This window comes from Syngnathus acus, chromosome 10, assembly GCF_901709675.1.
Source record: "Syngnathus acus chromosome 10, fSynAcu1.2, whole genome shotgun sequence".
NCBI classification, from domain to species: Eukaryota; Metazoa; Chordata; class Actinopteri; order Syngnathiformes; family Syngnathidae; genus Syngnathus; species Syngnathus acus.
The window spans coordinates 20,757,812-20,777,278 of NC_051095.1; the positions used below are offsets into that span (position 1 = coordinate 20,757,812).

General features: G+C 39.6%; 1 protein-coding gene across 2 annotated transcripts in view; it reads right to left on the reverse strand.

Moving 5' to 3' along the window:
* il1rapl2 (interleukin 1 receptor accessory protein-like 2) overlaps window positions 1-19,467 on the reverse strand; it is a 208,651-nt gene that overhangs the window by 79,332 nt on the left and 109,852 nt on the right. For both annotated transcript variants that reach the window (XM_037261030.1, XM_037261031.1), the window contains exons 3-4: window positions 1,906-2,075; window positions 1,235-1,338 (exon numbers count right to left, since the gene is read on the reverse strand). In XM_037261030.1, the coding sequence (XP_037116925.1) occupies window positions 1,235-1,338; window positions 1,906-2,075 (274 nt within the window). The remainder of the gene's footprint in view (window positions 1-1,234; window positions 1,339-1,905; window positions 2,076-19,467) is intronic.

The following is a 19,467-nucleotide window of genomic DNA, read 5'->3' on the forward strand; positions in this document are numbered from 1 at the left end:
CACACATAGGAGGAAAAATACTGAGGTCGAGGGTAGAATGTTCACAAGGCTTGATTTGAGAAGGAATGCCCACATTTTACGGTTGTGCCACTCAGAGAACTTATCTGGCATGAAGGTATGTAAATGACGGACTTAAGTCGTTGGGGGCCGCTGCCCAGCCCGAAAAACACATTTTCACATACTGTACATGAGCAACAAGAACATTGAAGGTAAGTAATTTATTGAAGAACATACTACCAGCGACCTCTGTACTGTATAGTAGTAGCACATTACATAGTCAGTTTTCTAGCAATGCATGAGTGAGTGAGTGAGTGAGTGAGTGAGTGAGTGAGTGAGTGAGTGAGTGAGTGAGTGAGTGAGTGAGTGAGTGAGTGAGTGAGAAAAGAGAGAGAAAGAGAGAGAGGAGGGGGGAGTAAGACTGTTAATAACAGACCCTCAGACAATGACAGTCACCAGGCCCTAATTAGGTTGTCATGCTGAGAGTGCAGGGAACGAGAAAGGGGGTTGGGGGGGGGGGGGGTCTTATTAAGGAGGATAGGTGTCAGACTCTGGCAGGAATGGGAGGTAGGCGGAGAGTGAGGAAGGGAACGATGGTGTGAAGGGGAATTTGGTGCAAACAGGCAGAGCCAGAGAAATACAGGAAGGAAGATGCACTGGATGGAAAAAAAGGGAGATCTGCGGATGATAGGAAGATGGAGGCAGCTGGTGAGATAAAGAAAAGAAGCTTCTGTGTGGAAGAAAGAAAAGCGGAGTTGGAGGGAGGGATGGCAAAGAGGCCGAAAAATGCAAAGTGCTACGACTACGCCAATTCACCTGATGTTCATTCTATGACAAGTTTAAATGGAACAGAGATAACTTAGTGTTGTTTGTCAATGTTAATAGTTGAAATGATTGCTTTTCAACCACTGTTATAACGGGGAAGATATGAAATCAGTTGCACAAACGAACATCTGCATTCCATAACTTATTGGATGTTACTCTTATGAGGAGCAGTATTTAGTTTTTTTATACTTGGTGATTAGCAAAAAATCTCTATTATTGTAACTTAAAAACTTGCAGACACCTCAATTGCCAACCATATTTATCAAAGAAGTATTGATAACTTTACTTGAAGACAGACACGCATATTTGGCAACAATATCACAAAGTGATGACAGCAATGTCAATTTCCATCTGTGATGTTTCACCCAAGAGAACTGATAAGTGTTTCTGAGGCCACGTGGATGTATGTTACCTTAGTACACAAGTGTAGAAACCATTATCTTCCATTTCAGCAGACCTGAACCAGATGGAATCGTCTTCTTTACTCAGCCTATGGCCTGAGAAGATGATGGGTTCCTGGAGGGTGCAGAGTAAATGCATTGTAGGAAGGTAATGGGAAAACGGTTGTATTTATTCGTATAAAACGGTATTAAATTATAAATCGATTCAAGGATCCTTACATTTTTAGTGCATTTTTGTGCACCCTTGGTAATAAATGTCTTTCTAAAAAGTAATTACAGCGAAGTACAATGAAAAAAAAAAAAAACAGGTGTAATTTGTCTTGTTTTACATCATTGTTTTCTCTTATGGTTTTATCCGTTTACCAAATCAATATATCAACATTGATCTACAGATACAACGGCCGTTGAAACTGAAAACATACTAAAATGATAGTTGGAAAAGTAATAGTATGCTAAACAACATGACTCGAATGTATGGTTAGATCAATATACAATGTTTTGGCTTCTGTAGGATAGGAATGAACATTTGAGCCAATTATCTAATCAACAAGTTGCCTTTCAGATTTGTTCTTACAAATCACAGAAAAAAAAAAAAAGCTTCATGAGAGATTGGATCCCTTATACTTTTATTACCTGTAATATCCATTCACTCCAGAAAAAAAAAGTCAAACAGTAAATTTACCTCAGCATCCCCTTTGTTCTTGTACCAGATGAGACGCAGTTTGGCGTTGGTGGCCATGGTGTAGTTGGTCCGGATATAACTGTAGAATAAGGCACATTTCACCCTTACTGGTTCGCCGGCCAGAACATGGTACTCCTTAAGATCCACCGACCAGTCGATGCACCCATCAACTGAGGAAAGAGAGAAAGAGAATACCACATTGTTCATCCAGTGACAGACACGCTGGTCATGTGAGAGGAGCGATTAAATAAAAATGATTTTTGTTGTCAAAACGTTCTTCAATCTGTTCTTGTAAAATTTGCAGCAACAATGTGAGGATCAGACTTGGTCAGACGCCCTGAATCAAAAACAAGGTGCAGTAGGAAAAAATACGGAGATGTAGTGCATGGAATTCTCTTCAATATTTTATTTTCTTTCTTCACTTCTCAGGCTAATGTGAATCACATGTTTTTCTTAGTCTTGGGCTAAGTCAGATGCTTTCTGTTTAAAACGTGGCACACAGGTACTTGCTGCGAGGCCTTGAATTAAATCTGTCCTGCCCAGAAGAGATAAAGCTTCTGAACAGTCACCCACCCCAAAATACCTCATCTGCTTCATATCCTTATTGTCCCCATCCTCTTTGTTGACTGGCCACAGCCAAAATGCGTACACAAGGGGCACAATGCAAAGCAGCTGTCTGTATTTCCTTACAAATGTCTGGTGATTGATGAGCAACCAAATGTCGGCCCGTTGGATTATGTTATGCAAGTCAGTTTAAGTAAAACTGGCACATTGAAAAAAAAAAAACACCACCAATAAGACATTGCGAAAGAGAAAAACAGAACTTTTAAAACACAATTTATGGCCTTTAAAGCCCCATCGTGACAACGAGAGAGACAGAATGATTCATTTGATTGATGCTGCAGTGACATTTGCATGCTTCCATTGACACTTCTTGGAAAAGCAGAATGAGCTGCTTTCTTCAAATTGCTTACACTGCTCAATATTAGAAGCCATTAACAATTCTTGTGAAAGCGCTGAGTTATTTTTCTTTTCAATATTTACCACCATAAAGCATTGCCCATTGCAGTAACGATGCTGTTCAATGTCAACGTAATTCCGCATGTATATTTGGCTCGTACTTCGTTCAGTGAAATGTATATGCAGTTAAGTCATTGCCAATGATTTAAAGACTTCATTTGTTTAAGACTGTGGAAGATATTTAAGACCCCACACTTAATTGGCTACATTTATAGATTTAGCAATAAGCATTAAGTCAGGGGAGATTTAGAATAGTCTTGCACACACTCATACACGCAGTTTAATAGGAGTCATTCAATCTTTGAAGCCATTTTCACTGAACGCTGCTGCATATGATCCCAACCTACAGGCAGAAATTAAAAACTTGACCGTGAGGAAATGGACAGTGGAGTCAAAGCAGGACCTCCAAGCCTGCTTTGACAGCACCGATTGGGGTGTTTTTGAAGCTGCAACTTCAGACCTGCATGAACTCACCGATACTGTGACATCATACATCAGCTTTTGTGAGGACTTGTGTGTGCAGACTAAGACCTTCTGCACGTACAACCACAACAAACCGTGGTTTACACCAAACTTCAGGATGCTTCGCAAAGCCAAGGAGGAGGCCTACACGAGTAAGGACCGGGACCTGTTCAGGCAGGCCAAGAACACACTGAACCGAGAGATCAGGAAAGCCAAGAGGTGCTATGGGGAGAGCCTGGAGAGACAACACCTCTCTGCCAATCCTGATCCCTCAACAGTGTGGAAAGGCCTGCAGAGCATCACGGGCTTCAAGAAACCAACCCCCTACCGGAGACAACGGAAGTCCAGGCCGTAGCGACGGTAGGAGTAATGCCCCAGACTTGTCACCCTGACATTTGTGGTCATGAAATCCTTTGAGAGGCTAGTGTTGAGCCACCTGAAGGACATCACGGGCCCCCTGCTCGACCCCCTGCAGTTTGCCCACCGGGCAAACAGGTCGGTGAACGATGCGGTCAACATGGGACTGCACTACATCCTGCACCACCTAGACACCCCAGGAACGTACGCCAGGATCTTGTTTGTGGACTTCAGCTCGGCGTTCAACACCATCGCTCCCGACATCCTCCACCAGAAGCTCATCCAGCTCGCGGTGCCTGCCTCCACCTGTCAGTGGATCACCAGCTTCCTGACCAACCGGAGACAGCATGTGAGGCTGGGGATCATCACATCCGACACCCGGACCACCAGCACTGTCGCCCCCCCAGGGGTGCGTCCTCTCCCCACTGCTCTTCTCTCTCTACACCAACGATTGCTCCTCAAGCGACAGACAGGAGGTGGAGCGGCTGGTCCACTGGTGCAGCCAAAACCACCTGGAGCTGAACCCGCTCAAGACCGTGGAGATGACAGCGGACTTCAGGAGAGACCCTTCACACCTTCCACCCCTTGCCTATCCTCAGTAATGCTATTCCCTCCACAGACACCTTCAAGCTTCTGGGATCCACAATCTCTTGGGACCTGAAATGGACCGGCCACATAGACTCTGTCCAGAAGAAGGCCCAGCAGAGGCTGTACTTTCCGAGACAGCTGAGGAAGTTCAACTTGCCACAGGAGCTGCTGAAGACCTTCTACACTGCCATCATCCAGTCTATCCTCTGCACCTCCATCACTGTCTGGTTTGGATCGGCCACCAAACAAGACAAGCACAGACTGCAACGGATAATCAGGACTGCGGAAAAGATAATCGGGACCAACCTCCAACATCCAAGACTTGTATCTGTCCAGGACCAGGAAACGTGCAAGCAACATCTCTACAGATCCTTCTCACCCAGGTCACAGTCTGTTCGAACTACTCCCCTTCGGACGGCGTTGCAACATCTCTACAGACCCTTCTCACCCAGGTCACAGTCTGTTCAAACTACTCCCCTCCGGACGGCGTTGCAACATCTCTACAGACCCTTCTCACCCAGGTCACAGTCTGTTCAAACTACTCCCCTCCGGACGGCATTACAGAGCGCTGTATGCCAAAACCAGCAGACACAGACACAGCTTCTTTCCCCAGGCTGTCGCTCTGATGAACTCACACCACTCATTGAGTCTCAGAGACATCACTGGGCAATAATATCCTGTTCTTGCCACTAAAATGTTGTTAGTCACCTGAATGTTGTTAGTCACTTAAATGTTGTACAGAGGCTGAGATCAACCGGAGTTAGATTTCTTGTTTGGCATGCACAAACTTGGCCAATAAAGCTGATTCTGATTCTGATGTGACTCTGTAGAGTTATATCTACACAAAACTTGATTTACAGTTGAGCTCCTGTGGTGTTTTTTAATACATAGAATACATATTTCCTTAAATTCCCGAATGCAATTTGTAAGGTATATATACTGTTTAGTGTGTATGTGATTTTTATTATTATTATTATTCTTTCTATATGTGATTGTTAGTTCTTGAAACAACTTTGTTTAAATCAATTCCCGTATGTTACATTGCCTTGGAATCTCCACTCCAGACATTCTGGGTGGGGTCGGTACCGGTCCTTGTGTTTCTATGTTTCTTCTTTGCGATTAGTCTGGCTCCATTTAATTCTGTCACTGTCATAGTTTCCGTACAAGGAATGTATTGTGTGTGCTCATGCATGTCATTGTGTCATTTATGGATGTTCATCATTTTCTTGTCATTTTGTTATTCAGGGGGAAAGGAACTTAGATTATTTTGGTTCCAGCCTTGATTCTTTCATTTTATATAACCAAATCTTGAGAAAAATTTGACAAGCTTTCTACAAGAAGAAAGACTTACGCTTCAGCACTTGTAAAGATTTTTCACTCTGACCTTCAACACATCAAGGTGCAAAGACAAGTCTTGATGAGAAATGCTTTCAAGAGACCTGATCAATTGTGCATTCTCTGAAAATACACACCGTCATCCATCTAGATCACAGGTGTCAAACTCAAGGCCCGGGGGCCAGATCCGGCCCGCCACATCATTTTAGGTGGCCCGCGAAGACAAATTGTGCATCAAATTTGTGTCAGGACTAGAATTGCAAATTGTCTTCACTTTTAATAATATCTTTTTTTTTTAAATATTTGACCAGTTTTTACTCATCTGATTTGAAAATGAGTTATTTGTCAGTTAGTTTTGTAGCTTTTACTGTATATAATATGAGGTGCTCATACATTTATTTGGGTTGACAGTCATAATGGCCCTCCGAAAGAAGCTATGACTACAATGCGGCCCGCGAAAAAAATTAGTTTGACACCCCTGATCTAGATGTACTGGATTTGATAGGACTTTGTATCCTTTCCCTTAAAGAACCATTTATTCAATATATGATAATAGTCGTCTGCATCAGACGGGAGGAGTCCTCTCCTTATTGCTTCTTTTACACCTCATCCCTTCTTTTATACCCAAAACGAGCAAGACTACCTCAATTTTTCTTGTTTCAGTCTCACATCTGTACATAAATTGTGCTCACTGCTAGCATAGTGCAGGTGTCATTTCTATTTATCACTGTATATTCTAATGTCATTTGGAAGTATGTCAGAATGGAGCTTCTCTTTAGGAGGGGCCACTGTTGTGGTGCTCATAGAGAGGACAATCAGAATACAGACCTCTGGCAACCCTAATGTAAAATATTTGCAGTTTAATAGCTTATTAAACACACGCACCAAGACTCAATAGATTACTTGGTGGCCTTTTTGTGTATCATTCAAGAAACACTTGCGCGCACGCACATGCACACACAGTACAATACATACAAAACATTTTCATTTATATAGTGTATGCATCGTGAGATCTGTATGTATGATTATAAAAAGGCATGCAAATGTGTGTGCATGTGAATGTGTGCGCGTGTGCGTGCGTGTTAAAATAGGGGAATTAATAGAAGCAAGCCAGAGTTGACCATTAAGAATGAATGAGCTGACAAGTATTGAAGGTGGATGAACATTTAGGTCTTGGTTTGACATGGGTCAGCTAGACACTGACAAGATACAACAGCGCTTTGAAAAATATGCACTCTCAGACTGTAGCGAATTGGCCATATGTATCTGTGGGCCACTACAAATGTAGGATCAAATAGTAACTTCATCCTCAAGTGCTTCTTCACGTTCTTATGCACGAGTGGGTGTATTATTTTTCTAGTCACGGTTACGTGTAAGAATGCATGGACGACCACAGCTGTGTTTGAATGACTGGGTAGGTTTTAGCATGACCTAATAAACAATCCCCTGCAACTAAATCTGCACATGCATGTTCCCACATCATATAAAATAATTCTGTACTAAAAAATATCTGCATTTTCCATGTGCCTTATGTACTAAGACCCCAAATAGCAAGCACTGACAAGACTTTGACAAATTTGGTCTTGGTGAACTTTATTTACTGAGATTACGATATTTCACTATGGTCCTGAATAGCAGGCCTTGAGATGCATGTTTATGCACTCAAACGGATCACCTGTACGTTAGCAAGAAGTGCAAAAGGGGAGGAGACTAATGTATTTAAAGGATAGTTTTGTGCTTCAGCTAACGCTGACGTTTTTTTTCAACATGGATTTCTTTGGGGGGGAATCGCAAAGTGATGGAATTGGATGTATCAGTGGAAGACAAAGAAACATACAACTGAGCTACAAAAAAGAAATGTATCGCTTGATGAGCTGAAATGACCCAGCCGTAAACGTGAAAACAGTGACAAAAAAATGTTGTTTCTTCATGCAGGAGGGTCAAAATCAGAGTTATTCGAGGTAACATTGACACAAATACAAACAACTCTTTTCAAACAGTTATGCTGGGAATCGAATTTGGCAAATTTCTGCGTCATCCTTTAACAAACTAGCTAATCGCGTTTAAATATTTGTTTTTGTGAATGAAACCTCTACCAATGAGTTCCTCATTCACGTTGTGACAAATGACAAAAAAATGAAAGCCATTTCCTCAGAAAGAACATTTCCTCAGCTTTAGGATGGCTGCCGGATAATATTTTGTAAGACATTGCAATAACCGACTTGGATTTTATTCTACCCTGGGCTACAAAGCAGAGCCATTTTAAACTCCAAACATTGTGGTGTTTTAAGTGAATGTAAGGCCTTTTTATTGTGCTGATGCCTCTTTCCTTGTTGCATGCCAGTGGAAATGAAATTGTTTTTTCACAGTAATATAGGAACAGCATTGAGCAACGGCTTTAATATGAGCTAATTCTGAACCACGTACGAAATACATTTATTATTGCTGATGTTAATTATTACAGAGGTGTGGCTTGTTTAAACATGATTCTCCCATTTTTACATCCCAATGTAAATTGCCTTTAGGATTGATGATGGGAATCAGGATGTTGACCCTTCAAATTTGTACTGCTGAAATAGTCCCACTATTTATTCAATTCCATAAATAACAAAAATAATGGACACGTCTGTTCACAGTCTGTCTGCATGTGTCTCACCATGTCCTGCAGCACTCCTAACACACAAACCTAATTAATAACAGAAGCATTCATGGACACTCCTGCTGTTACCCATTAACCTAACATAATTGATTGTAGTCAAAACTTTTGGGGAGGACTATTGTTTCTCATTCTCAGGTTCATTCCACAGGTAAACAAAATTTCTGAACGTGATTAGACAACCTAAAGCTGCTGGAAATATATCTCCTTTCTATCTTAACATGAGTGATTTTTTTATCCCCAAAACTCAGAGAGCATTGTGTTGTTGATTCAAGCAAATTCTGTCACTTGGCTTCAGCTGGGTTACCAACTTAGGCAACCGCCATCTCACTCAGTGACTGTGAGGAGCGGAGCCCTGCCCTCGCTCAGCAGCTGACACAGACAGGAGATTCCTAATTAAAAACTGCAGTGAATGAGTCCATCATTCGTCATACTGTCAATGTTTCAGCTTGTGTACCCAAAATGCAATCATCATAAAGTTTTCATTGTATAATACCAGTCTTTTGAATAGTGAGGGAATGAGTAAGGAAGTTTCAAAAACATTCGATGCATATACGTCTTTTGGTGTGGTCTGGGAAATTTAAACCCACCAAAATTTAATTTGGTCGATTGCGGTCATAACAATTGTAGGATAATAAATAAAATGCAATATAACTGACTCCCTTTAAAAACTACAACATAATTATGAACTACACGTGACAATGAGCATAGTAGAGAAGTGCCTAAATTATCAAGGTTTTAGAATACAAAGAACCCAATTTTTTCCTCCTGGGAATAAATTCCAGACCCACCTATGTTCCCAAAACATGTCAAATCCCCAGAAAACAAAAAACAGAGGACTAAAAGCAAGTTCAAGACATATCAGTACTTGACAGCATAAAAACAGAAACACACAGTACTTTGCTGTTAAGTTCTGTCAAAAATGCTGCCTTAAGACTCCATGCAAGATTAATGCTGAAAGACTGAGTAAAAGTGCAGATCCTATGCTAAATCTTTGATTCAAGAATCTAAAGGCTCAAAAGAGCAAAGACTTTAAGAATTATATTAATATTTATTAAAAATGTGTTCATGCATTTACTTGTGCAGTTGATTTAAGGCCACGCTTCAAGACGGCTTGGCTAATACAGTACATACGTACAAAATAGCCATACCCAATATGGCAGACACACTGACTTATTGCACAGAAAAGGCATCTGGCTCAAGGAGGTGTCTATGTTCACATTCAGATACATTTTAAAGCAAGTGCTGGATGCTGAAGCTCACGCCACAGTACAAGTGATAAATTGATGATGCATTCAGGAGCAAATTGCACTTTCGTTTTTACGCCTGCCTAATCAAGTATTAGTAGTGTCTTAGTAATTAAGCTTCAATCCTGTCCTTTCCCACAAAGTTACTTCTGTTGCATTCAAAACAAAACTAAAAGTCTAAAGGTGTTAGTGGTTCTCGTATTTTCTTTGCTGTGGAAGACGGGTTCAAATGGATATTACACATCACGCCCAAACAAAAACACCCACAGATCTACTTGGAAAAAGCCTAGGTCTTTGACCCATCAACATCAACATTTTTGTCACACAGGCCTGTGCACCTAAGATAAATTTCTGTGACAGGCTTTCTAAAATTGGCCATTAATCAAACAAAAGCACAGTGTTGAATTCGTTAGCACTGATGGCTAGCTGAAAGAGTCTCAACACTAGTGTTTATCAAAGCAAAAACACTTATTACGATACAATGATATATACATATATTTAAAATAGTTTCTTTTAAGAGATCCTTGTCTCCCCGCCAGCAATTCCACCAACTTTACCCCCACAGTGACGAGTGTGGCCACAGGTCACACAAAGCTCAGACAAACAGACTAAAAGAGCTATCACTTCAAAAAAATCAAACCCTTAATCATCAACTAGATAATAATTACTGATCGTCTGTGTAATAAATGATAAACCTCTGTGATTCACTGTAAGAGCAAGAGTGTGTATTTTAGTGGCTCATAATCCCTTCACGCAATAACTGGTTACGAGTCTCAATCGTTAGTTTATTGATCTTTTCTTATTACATTTGATTCTTTTTGCATTATTATACACAGAGTAGCAACCTCAAATTTTGTTGCACTGTTTGACAATAAAGGTGATTCTTATTCTGTAGATGATTTCTAGATGATCAAATTAATGGTAATTTTCATTCAGTAGTGACAGTCTCGACCCTCTTACAGGTCAACATCCAGTCACAATCCTAGAAATGTGGGTGGTTGTTAATTTTGATTAGATCCTGACACATAAGTTTGTAGGTCTATGAGCAGAAAGACAATCCTATAAAACGCAGACAAGAATAAACAGAGTATGAAGAGTGACATAAAAAAAAGGATGGAAATGAGTCTGACTGCCCTGGGATGCTAAACACAGTTTTGTCTTCATCCACATTAGATAATAACATCCCAAACAAGAATTACATTAGTTGTACTAAGTTCATTTTGTTTTCACTTGTCAATCACTTCACTGGTTTTATCTCAAACAAGATATTTTAGGTCGCATTACTTTGCATTACAAACATCAACGTTGGATCAGGGAGGCCATTGAGATCCGCAAGCGGGGCCCGAGGACCATCAACAGGGACGAGGGAGCCTACATGCTCTCTACCACCTGGAACAGCATTCTGGAGAGGTGAACGGACAGCAGAGGGCGTGACTCACCTGTCAAATCTGACAGGTGAGCCACGCCTTCATCCATCAGCTGATAAAGACGCGTCACAACCACACCAGTGACACTCTGATGAAGGCGGAAGTAGAAGCCGAAACATGTCAGGTAATGCAACCTAAAATATCTTGTTTGAGATAAAAGAACCAGTGAAGTGAAGAATTACATTAATTCTGTCTTACACAATTTGGTGTTGCTTATTAAGATTACCATTTAATTAGCATGATGTGGTGTAGCTGCACAACCAAAGAATGTCTAAAATAAAACCCCTCTGACACTGTCAATCAAACTGAATATTAGCTCTGTACAGGCGGCAAGTATTCCAAAATAAGTTTTGACACAGATCTTTTCTAACTGCTTGTGCAGTTTTCTTTTGAAATGTCTTTGCAACCACTAAAAGTAGCACATTTAGCTGCACTCCCAATTAATTTGCACACAGTTGCAGGCTGAGAGGAGCGTGCTTTGCCGCCCCGGCAGCGGATGAATACGACGGAATGTTGGCTAATAACAACAAGGCACACAAACTATAAAAAATGCACCCTTGTCGAAAGATGCCCCATTACAGTTGAGGGAAGCATCCGGGCAACCCCACTGCCCATAGATGGTGCGATAAAGAGCCCAGCATTCATCCGATGACTGTTTTGCGCAGTGGAACAATCCATCCTATGCTTCTCTGTCAAAGAATTAGACGCTCAGCGTTCGATTGTGTAAAAGCGCTGTGGCACTGCGAGTTGAATGAGATGGAAGTTGTATCCGTTATATGTGATAAGTAGCTGATTCTGAAGAAAACATGATGTTATGGACATTTTCACAGAAGGTGAACTTCATAGAGAAATTGCCACAGAGAAACACGATTGCAAAAGATCTGTTTTCCACATTTTCTCCCATTTTGCCTATACAACTTTCTCACCATCAACAAAAACAACAACAATTTGTCTCAGGTTTTATAAATGTCATTGCACGCGCTAAATTAATGTCTTGGGATCCTAACCTTCCTCCAGGTATTTGGTTAGAGTTGCTGTTGTACTACGTAATTCGGCATCTGCTCCTCATACCACTGTAGCAGACAATTTAAACACTCCTCACCCACCTCATTTTTTTTTTTAAAACATATTACTATCGTCTGCAGTATATTTTTATATACAGACTTCCCTCAGCCCCATTTGTCACAATGGTACTGGGATTTAGAGCACAGAATTTCCCATATTTGTCAGTTACAAATGCGTGCACACACACACACACACACACGCACACACACACGGACACACAATACCAGCATCCCACTGGCCTTCCTCGTGCTTGTCATTAATAAAGAAATTGCTGCACACCTGCTCACTGACAGCACCCAGCAGAGAAAGAAAATGGAAGTGAGATATTTGTGTGTCTGTGTGTGTGTGTGTGTCAGATCTCTCTCTCTCTCTCTCTCTCTCTCTCTCTCTCTCTCTCTCTCTCTCTCTCTCTCTCTCTCTCTCTCTCTCTCTCTCTCTCTCTCTCTCTCTCTCTCTCTCTCTCTCTCTCTCTCTTTATATATACACACACACATATATATACACACACATACACACACAAACACACACAAACACATAGTTTAGTTCCTGTATAGACAGCTGATAGACAGGTTGCCATACATACTTGCCATTTCTGGCTTGCAAAATTTGCTAAAAAGTATTTTTTTTTAGATTAACCAATAAACGTTGTCTTTATGATGCCATGGGTTTTAACAGTTTAATAATACTGTAAAATACAGGTCATGAAAATAATTGAGGATCGACTCTTTGATGATGCATCTATCTTAATTATTATAAAAAATCATTATCAATATCGGCGATACTGGCCTCATCTTTACTCTGTATCGGACCAATATCAAAACAGTCGCTGCACTTTTACAGAATTATATTCATCCACAACACCCAAGAAAGGTTTCCTGGATTTGGAGGCCGGCAATGATGTCAGTTCATTCCCATTGGATGAGAGTTGAGTGTCAGATTTCTGGTCAGGAGAATATGCGCAGATAAAATTTGCACAAGCTCGGACATGTACAAAAAGCTTTACATGCAAACGGGAGAACATGTCCCTGAGTGCGACTGAAAATGAAACACTTTTATTCTAGCATTTGGACACATTTCCTTATGATAGAATCCAAATTGGGGTGGAATGAGGTTTCTCAACTCCCTTCTTTCAACCCTTAAAAATACGTATCATCTTTCTCCACCTTCTGTCCCTGCTACCCTTGCTCCATCATCTCTTGAAATTGATTCTGTTCTTTAAAATTTAGTTGTTTTCTCATTTGGTTTTATGGAACATGTAGAAAATATACTCTTCAGCATCCTTTCAAGGAAATATTTAATAATAATAATTGTAGCACATGAGGCGCGTCGTATTAATGAGAGAGAGAGAGAGTGTGTGTGTGCATGTGTGTGTTTTGTGCCAAAGCAAAGTGATGTGTTTTCATAATTAGGGTATATAGAGATTAAGAAAAGAAGTTAATGGTTCAAACAACACTCAATGCCAAGCTGAAATTAATTGACTTGCTCCAAATAAAAAAATGTTTTAAGCTTGTTTCAGCATTTCAGGTGTATTTATGCACTAATGCATAGTGAAGTACAATAATTGTTTGTTACTGGTTTTTTTTTTTTTTTTTTTGGGAAATGAGGACGCACTGTACAATTTGTGACTGTGATTTTCCACTAGAGATAAAATGTATTTGCATTGAAGTGGCAAATGGCAGCCGAGACAGGGTCCATTGTGGGTGTTTTTGTTTCTGCTGGTCCTTCTGAAGTCTGGGTTTGCAGTTGGGAGAAAACTAAGACACCCAATCAGCAAGCCTCTTTCTTATTTGGTCACTACCTGTCTGCGATTCACCCTTCACCCACCCCCATAATGCAGGATATATTGCTTCAAGTGCAACGCCCTATCCAGATAGCAACACATTGTCACCAGATGGGAAATTTTACTAAGGCACTCAGGTGATTTATCTATGTTTGCACAGATCCAATCATTGCTTTCTCATTGCTCCATTAATAGTACTCCCACTGTCACAAGCTCTTTGTTTTGTGAAGCGCTGCACAAATTATCATTGGTACTTAATGATGCGCCTGTAATTGACACCGCAAATGTTTAATAATTTATGCTCTCATTACAAGGCACGTTTTGTTTGTTCACAAATGCATGTCTTTGATGCAATTAACGTGACAAGTGATCAAATTTTAAAGCGTTCAATCTATATACTGTTTTCTCGGGCTGTTTTGTTGTGAGGTGCTTTGAATCTATTACAGGTTCATAAACTCATTAAATATATCACGTACCTGAGGAATTTGAGTTTTGTTATATTACGTTTATATAGTTCAGTCAAGAAGTTAGACTTTTTAGACCTGGGTCAGAGTCACGTACACAAGATCATGTGCTGATCAAACTAAATAAGTTGTCCATGTTGCTTGTCTCGTAGGAGGTTTGAACATGACTTTGCAAGTCTTTAAACACGTCTGTGGCCAAGCACAACTTGTAGGGTGTTTAAGTGAGAAATGTGAGGCATACATGGACATTCTAAAGTATAACCTGGAGTTTTGAAAATAGCAAACTGCTCATTAATTCCCATTGAAAGTTTGCATCATGGCAAATTCACTGATAAACATTCATGTGAAACTACAAAAATGTGGCATTATATGAAACCTAGGTGGTAGACCCACTTGTTTTAACCTCTGGTAAATGATTTCAGCGTACCTATTAAATATTACACTGGACTGTATATCGTAGCCAACATGAAGTGCATATCAAGTAGGATCACTTAGATCTTGGAGCTGTTAAAGTCATGGAGTAGTTTGTAACTACTTTGTTTTTTACGAGAAGTGGTTGTATTTTCAGAAGACGAGGTTGTATTTCAGCAAAGAACACATCTTATGGCCAAGAGTTCCCAAGCTCTTTTCTCAGCTAGTATCACATACATCAAATAGCCCCTTGAAGAGAAATTGAACACTGAGAAACATTCAGATGAAACTTGTTGAACATCATATGACAGTGTGCAAAGAGTAATACAAAATGGCTTCATGGGCACACTAGACACCCAATTAGTCCTCATAATAAAACTGAGGGGCAGCTCTGAATTATTTTAGACAGGACAAACTGGATTCATAGGTCTTAGTATTCCAGTACATCTAACTGGGAGTCCCACTGTCACAGAGTCTAAATTTATACAAATTAATGGGAGACCAGATTAGCATATCATTTTGACCCTCTAGTAGTTTCCGTATCAATTATAATAATTCGGGGTGTAACATGTCTAAAATGTATAGTTAAAAACCCAAAGGTGTTTCAATTTAGACTTTATAGAAAATATACCAAAAAAGTCAAACTATGATTGTTTTTCACAAAACTGAACCACATTTTTGATTACATTACTTTTTATTATTAATTTAATTTCAGGGGTAGAAATAAATAATTTCTTTAGCAAAGGATGTAGTAGCTTTAAGGAGATTTGGCCAGCATCCAGAGGAGATGTTTAAGGCAAAACAAATAATAATCTTGATCAAAATATGACATTAGCCACATTTTTTAAAAGGAACATGGACATGTTTGCTCAATGGTTTATTCTTAGTAACAGTATGAACTGAAATTTGAAAAATAATTTTCAGTTTAAAATGTAGAAGATAAGGAGAGAAAAAAAGACACGGCGTGTTGACATGACATGAAGAAGCTTGAGTTGGTCATTATCTGTGGTCTTTGTGTTTACTGTTTACTCATGTCGACTGAGAAAGAGAAGCGATGAACCTTGTACTGTGCATTTATTGATGTGAAGAAGCTTGGTCCAGGTACTTTTCTAACGTCTCTTGTCTTTCGGGTCCTTTAGTACGGTTTTCTCTCGTGGGCTTTTAAGCTCCTTGCGAAAAATTACGGTAGGCAGTGGATTTTGGTTTTAAACGCCACACCACTAAGCTCTCTTTGGGCTCTCGCAGGTCTTTGGGCAAGTGGACTCCTCCAACGGCATCCTCCTACTGTTTTCTTAACTTTGTGACGAAAAGCTTTGGAGGCTTTCCCTTCATTTCTTTACTCCCCTTTGATCGAAAATGACAACCAAAAGACATGCAGTGTGGCATGTTTGCTCCTTTTGCTGATGCTAGAAGTTGTTTTGCTGTGCTTGGCAGTGGGCAGCAATGTGGGATTCAACCAAAATGTTATCATCCCAGAATGCATTGAGCACGCGGAAGTGTCGCGGCATATAAATTAAAGTTTCTACAAAATGTATTAAAATCCAAAATTATTTTCAAAAATGTTAAATCTTATCTTATAAATAAATCATATAGAGCAAACATCATCACAATCAGGGTTCCTTTCATGATGCTGACAATATACAAAATTAGGCTTGATACATCTTTTATGCTAATGAGTGTGCCTCTATTTTCAGCACTTTTTTTTCTGGAACTCATTTATGGAACCAGAATGTGTGGCAGGAATATAATAAATTCAATTGACCGAAAATGGACAGAGACATCCCCCTAAGAGTTTGTAGACCATTTTTGCCGAGGCTAAATAAACTTCAAAAAGTCTATCAAAAAGTCACAAACATCCAGTTTCACTCCAGGCCTGTAGGAGACAACAGCAAGCTTTGTTTACCCGCTGAAACTGATGTGTCCCTGCCCAAGGGTGAAAAAATAACTTCCTTTATTTTTATTTGTGATAAAATTAAGTGGGTTCTTCCTCTTTCTGTGCTTTACACCTCTAAGGTCAATTTGGAGCGGATTTCAACCCAAGACTTCAAAACTTTTATTTTAATCTAAAATTAGCATATGACTGGACTGTGTTTTGCAAACGTTAAGTTGACAAAGTATTCATTCTATAAAAATACATTCAAAACATGGCACTTACTCACTTGAGGGAGGTGCCATTTTTGCTCTCCAGTAGCAAGAATATGACGTTGTACATCTGTCCAGCTTATTCCAGAAATATAATGTTTCGCAGAAAACCAGGTTTTGACACTTGCTTACACATGCAATGTATTCTTTAACTTGACTTCTGCTTTAAGTCAATGTCATTTTTGAAGCCAAAGGTAACAATTGATTTACATTTTGCAGGGAGAATTTTTATTTTTTTTTTAAATGGGCTCCATGATAGTTCCGCTATGAACTCAAGCATGAAGCTGATACGGTGATAACATACAATAATTATTCTTCTCTCTTGGTTGCATAAAGACAAAAGCATAATAGTAAACCAAATATTGGTAAATAAAATAAATTGACATTTACAGTTGACAAAGCAGGAGGTGGTGAAAACAAAGCAATCAGTCACTAGACTTTTTGTTGGCAGATTATTATTTTTATTCGAATACTCCTTGCTTATTTGGTATTGAAAATGTGAAAAATCTGTGTTATTCTTGATTTATTGCCTTCCATTAAGGCATCTTTCTGACACCTATAGAAATCATTGCTTTTGCATAGCCTTTATCAACTGCCAGCTGCTTTGCCAATTGATGGGCCTCTTTTTAAAGAGACAGCACAGCATCTTAAATTGTTACTTTTTAACTTTTTTTACAAGGAAGATTTTTTGAGAAGAAATGAGCAGATGCACAGAGACAGCAGAGATGAGCTACAGAGAGTGATTCTCAGAAGGACTGCGTAAGAGTTGCAGACACTGCACTTCTAATCAGATAGGAAAAGCCCCAGTCATCAAGGTTTAAGCTCAATGTATGTGTGTGGGCGTTCAGGCACAGTCAGCGCACACTCTTGAGTGTGCGAGAGTGTTTGCGTGCGAGCATATAAAGGTATGGTACGTTTATAAAAAGCACTCCACTGTATGTGTGGGAGGGCTGGCTGCAGTGTGTGTGGCTTGTGTCACTCAGCTGATGAGTTAGTGTGAGACACAAGCTGTTAAATCACTGCTGACGCGCAGCAAGTGAATTTTGAATAATTTATGAAGATGTAAGATCAGATCTGCACATTGATGTGTTCGGCACTGAAATTATGGGAGAAAACCTTGAGACTCAAAAATGTTGAGCTGTTCAAAAGCTCTCAAATGCTTAAAATGGATCATATAATAAGACTAGAAGTGAATAAGTGAATAAGTACTTCCCCGGATTAATAAAGAACTGCAAACTGCTGCAATTGTGTGTTTGTGTTTGTGTGTGTTACTCTTAATATTTACACCATTACTCATAATTTCAGTGATAGTTTTTTTTTTTATTGGCTGTGAGAATAATTTTTGGAAAGTTAGAGTAACATTACATACAAAACAATAATTTCAAAACGAAAAGCTCTTGCCACCTGCACATTCGATAAGTTATGGGAAGCAAGCTGAAATCTTAATAGCAAAAAGAATGACAGCTTTTCTAAAGCTGTAGCAGGGAATATGTAGTAGCATTTTACATCAGCACAACTAATTAAAAACTGATATGAGATCTGACAGAGATCAACTGGACACAGTTAATAGGATCACATTTGTTCAATTAAGTAGAATGTGCCATCTCGATGGATGAAACTTGATGAAACTTGCTGACATTACAATTTTTTATCTGGAATACCAAATCAAGTTTCTTTCAAATCCGATTCAAAGGAAAGCTGTTTCCACAATCGGAAGATGATTGTCTGGTGGGTTAAACGATTTAACATGGTCATCATCATTAGAAGTGATACTATAAAATAAAATGAAAGAAACAATGGACATAAAACAAACCAGCCAGCAGTACTCAGCCACAAGGTAATTTCTCAAGTATAGCAAATTATTTAGGAGGCAGACACCGACAGGGAACTGTGGTCTGGATTTCAAAACATAATGTTAATTTACCATGAGCATATTGTGCTACACAGTGAAGTTTCAATAATAATCCTTTCAGTAAACACATCAGCACTCCTTATCCAGACTCCCTTTGGAAAAGCTCGTGGTTTTACAGCAGCAGAGTCCAAACGGTTGCCAGTTCAGAAGATGATGCACAGGCCTGCAGCTATATTTCAAACGAGTCTTCACAGATGGTTTTTCATCATTGTTGTTTTTGGTATTAGCAATGCTCACATACATTCTGTGTTTGGTATACATTTCAAAAGCAGAGTGACTGCAGCAGAGGTGAACGATGGAAAATTCAATGTGGCACAACCCGAGGGATGAGCTCCCTCTGATACTCACACGCAGTACATCTGCGCACAAACAAAAATGACACAATGCCATATGGGATGTTGGACCTAACTTAAACATCTATCTTTAGTGACATCTCTTCCCGTGTGTGCATGTGTGCATGTCAGAAGCAGATTGAAATGGTGCAATGAACACAATTGGAGTATTTGGGTTTGGGCAGTTTTGGGAGCAAAATTCAAGAAGTTTTGTTTTTGGGCCCTTACTTTTGCATCGGCTCATTTATCAGGCAGATGGCAGGACATCTGGGAATAAACACAATCATTTCAGGTGGTGGGACATGGACATGGAATGAAGTGAATTTTTCAGGAATTAAATTAAGAGATAAATTTGCAATTTAGT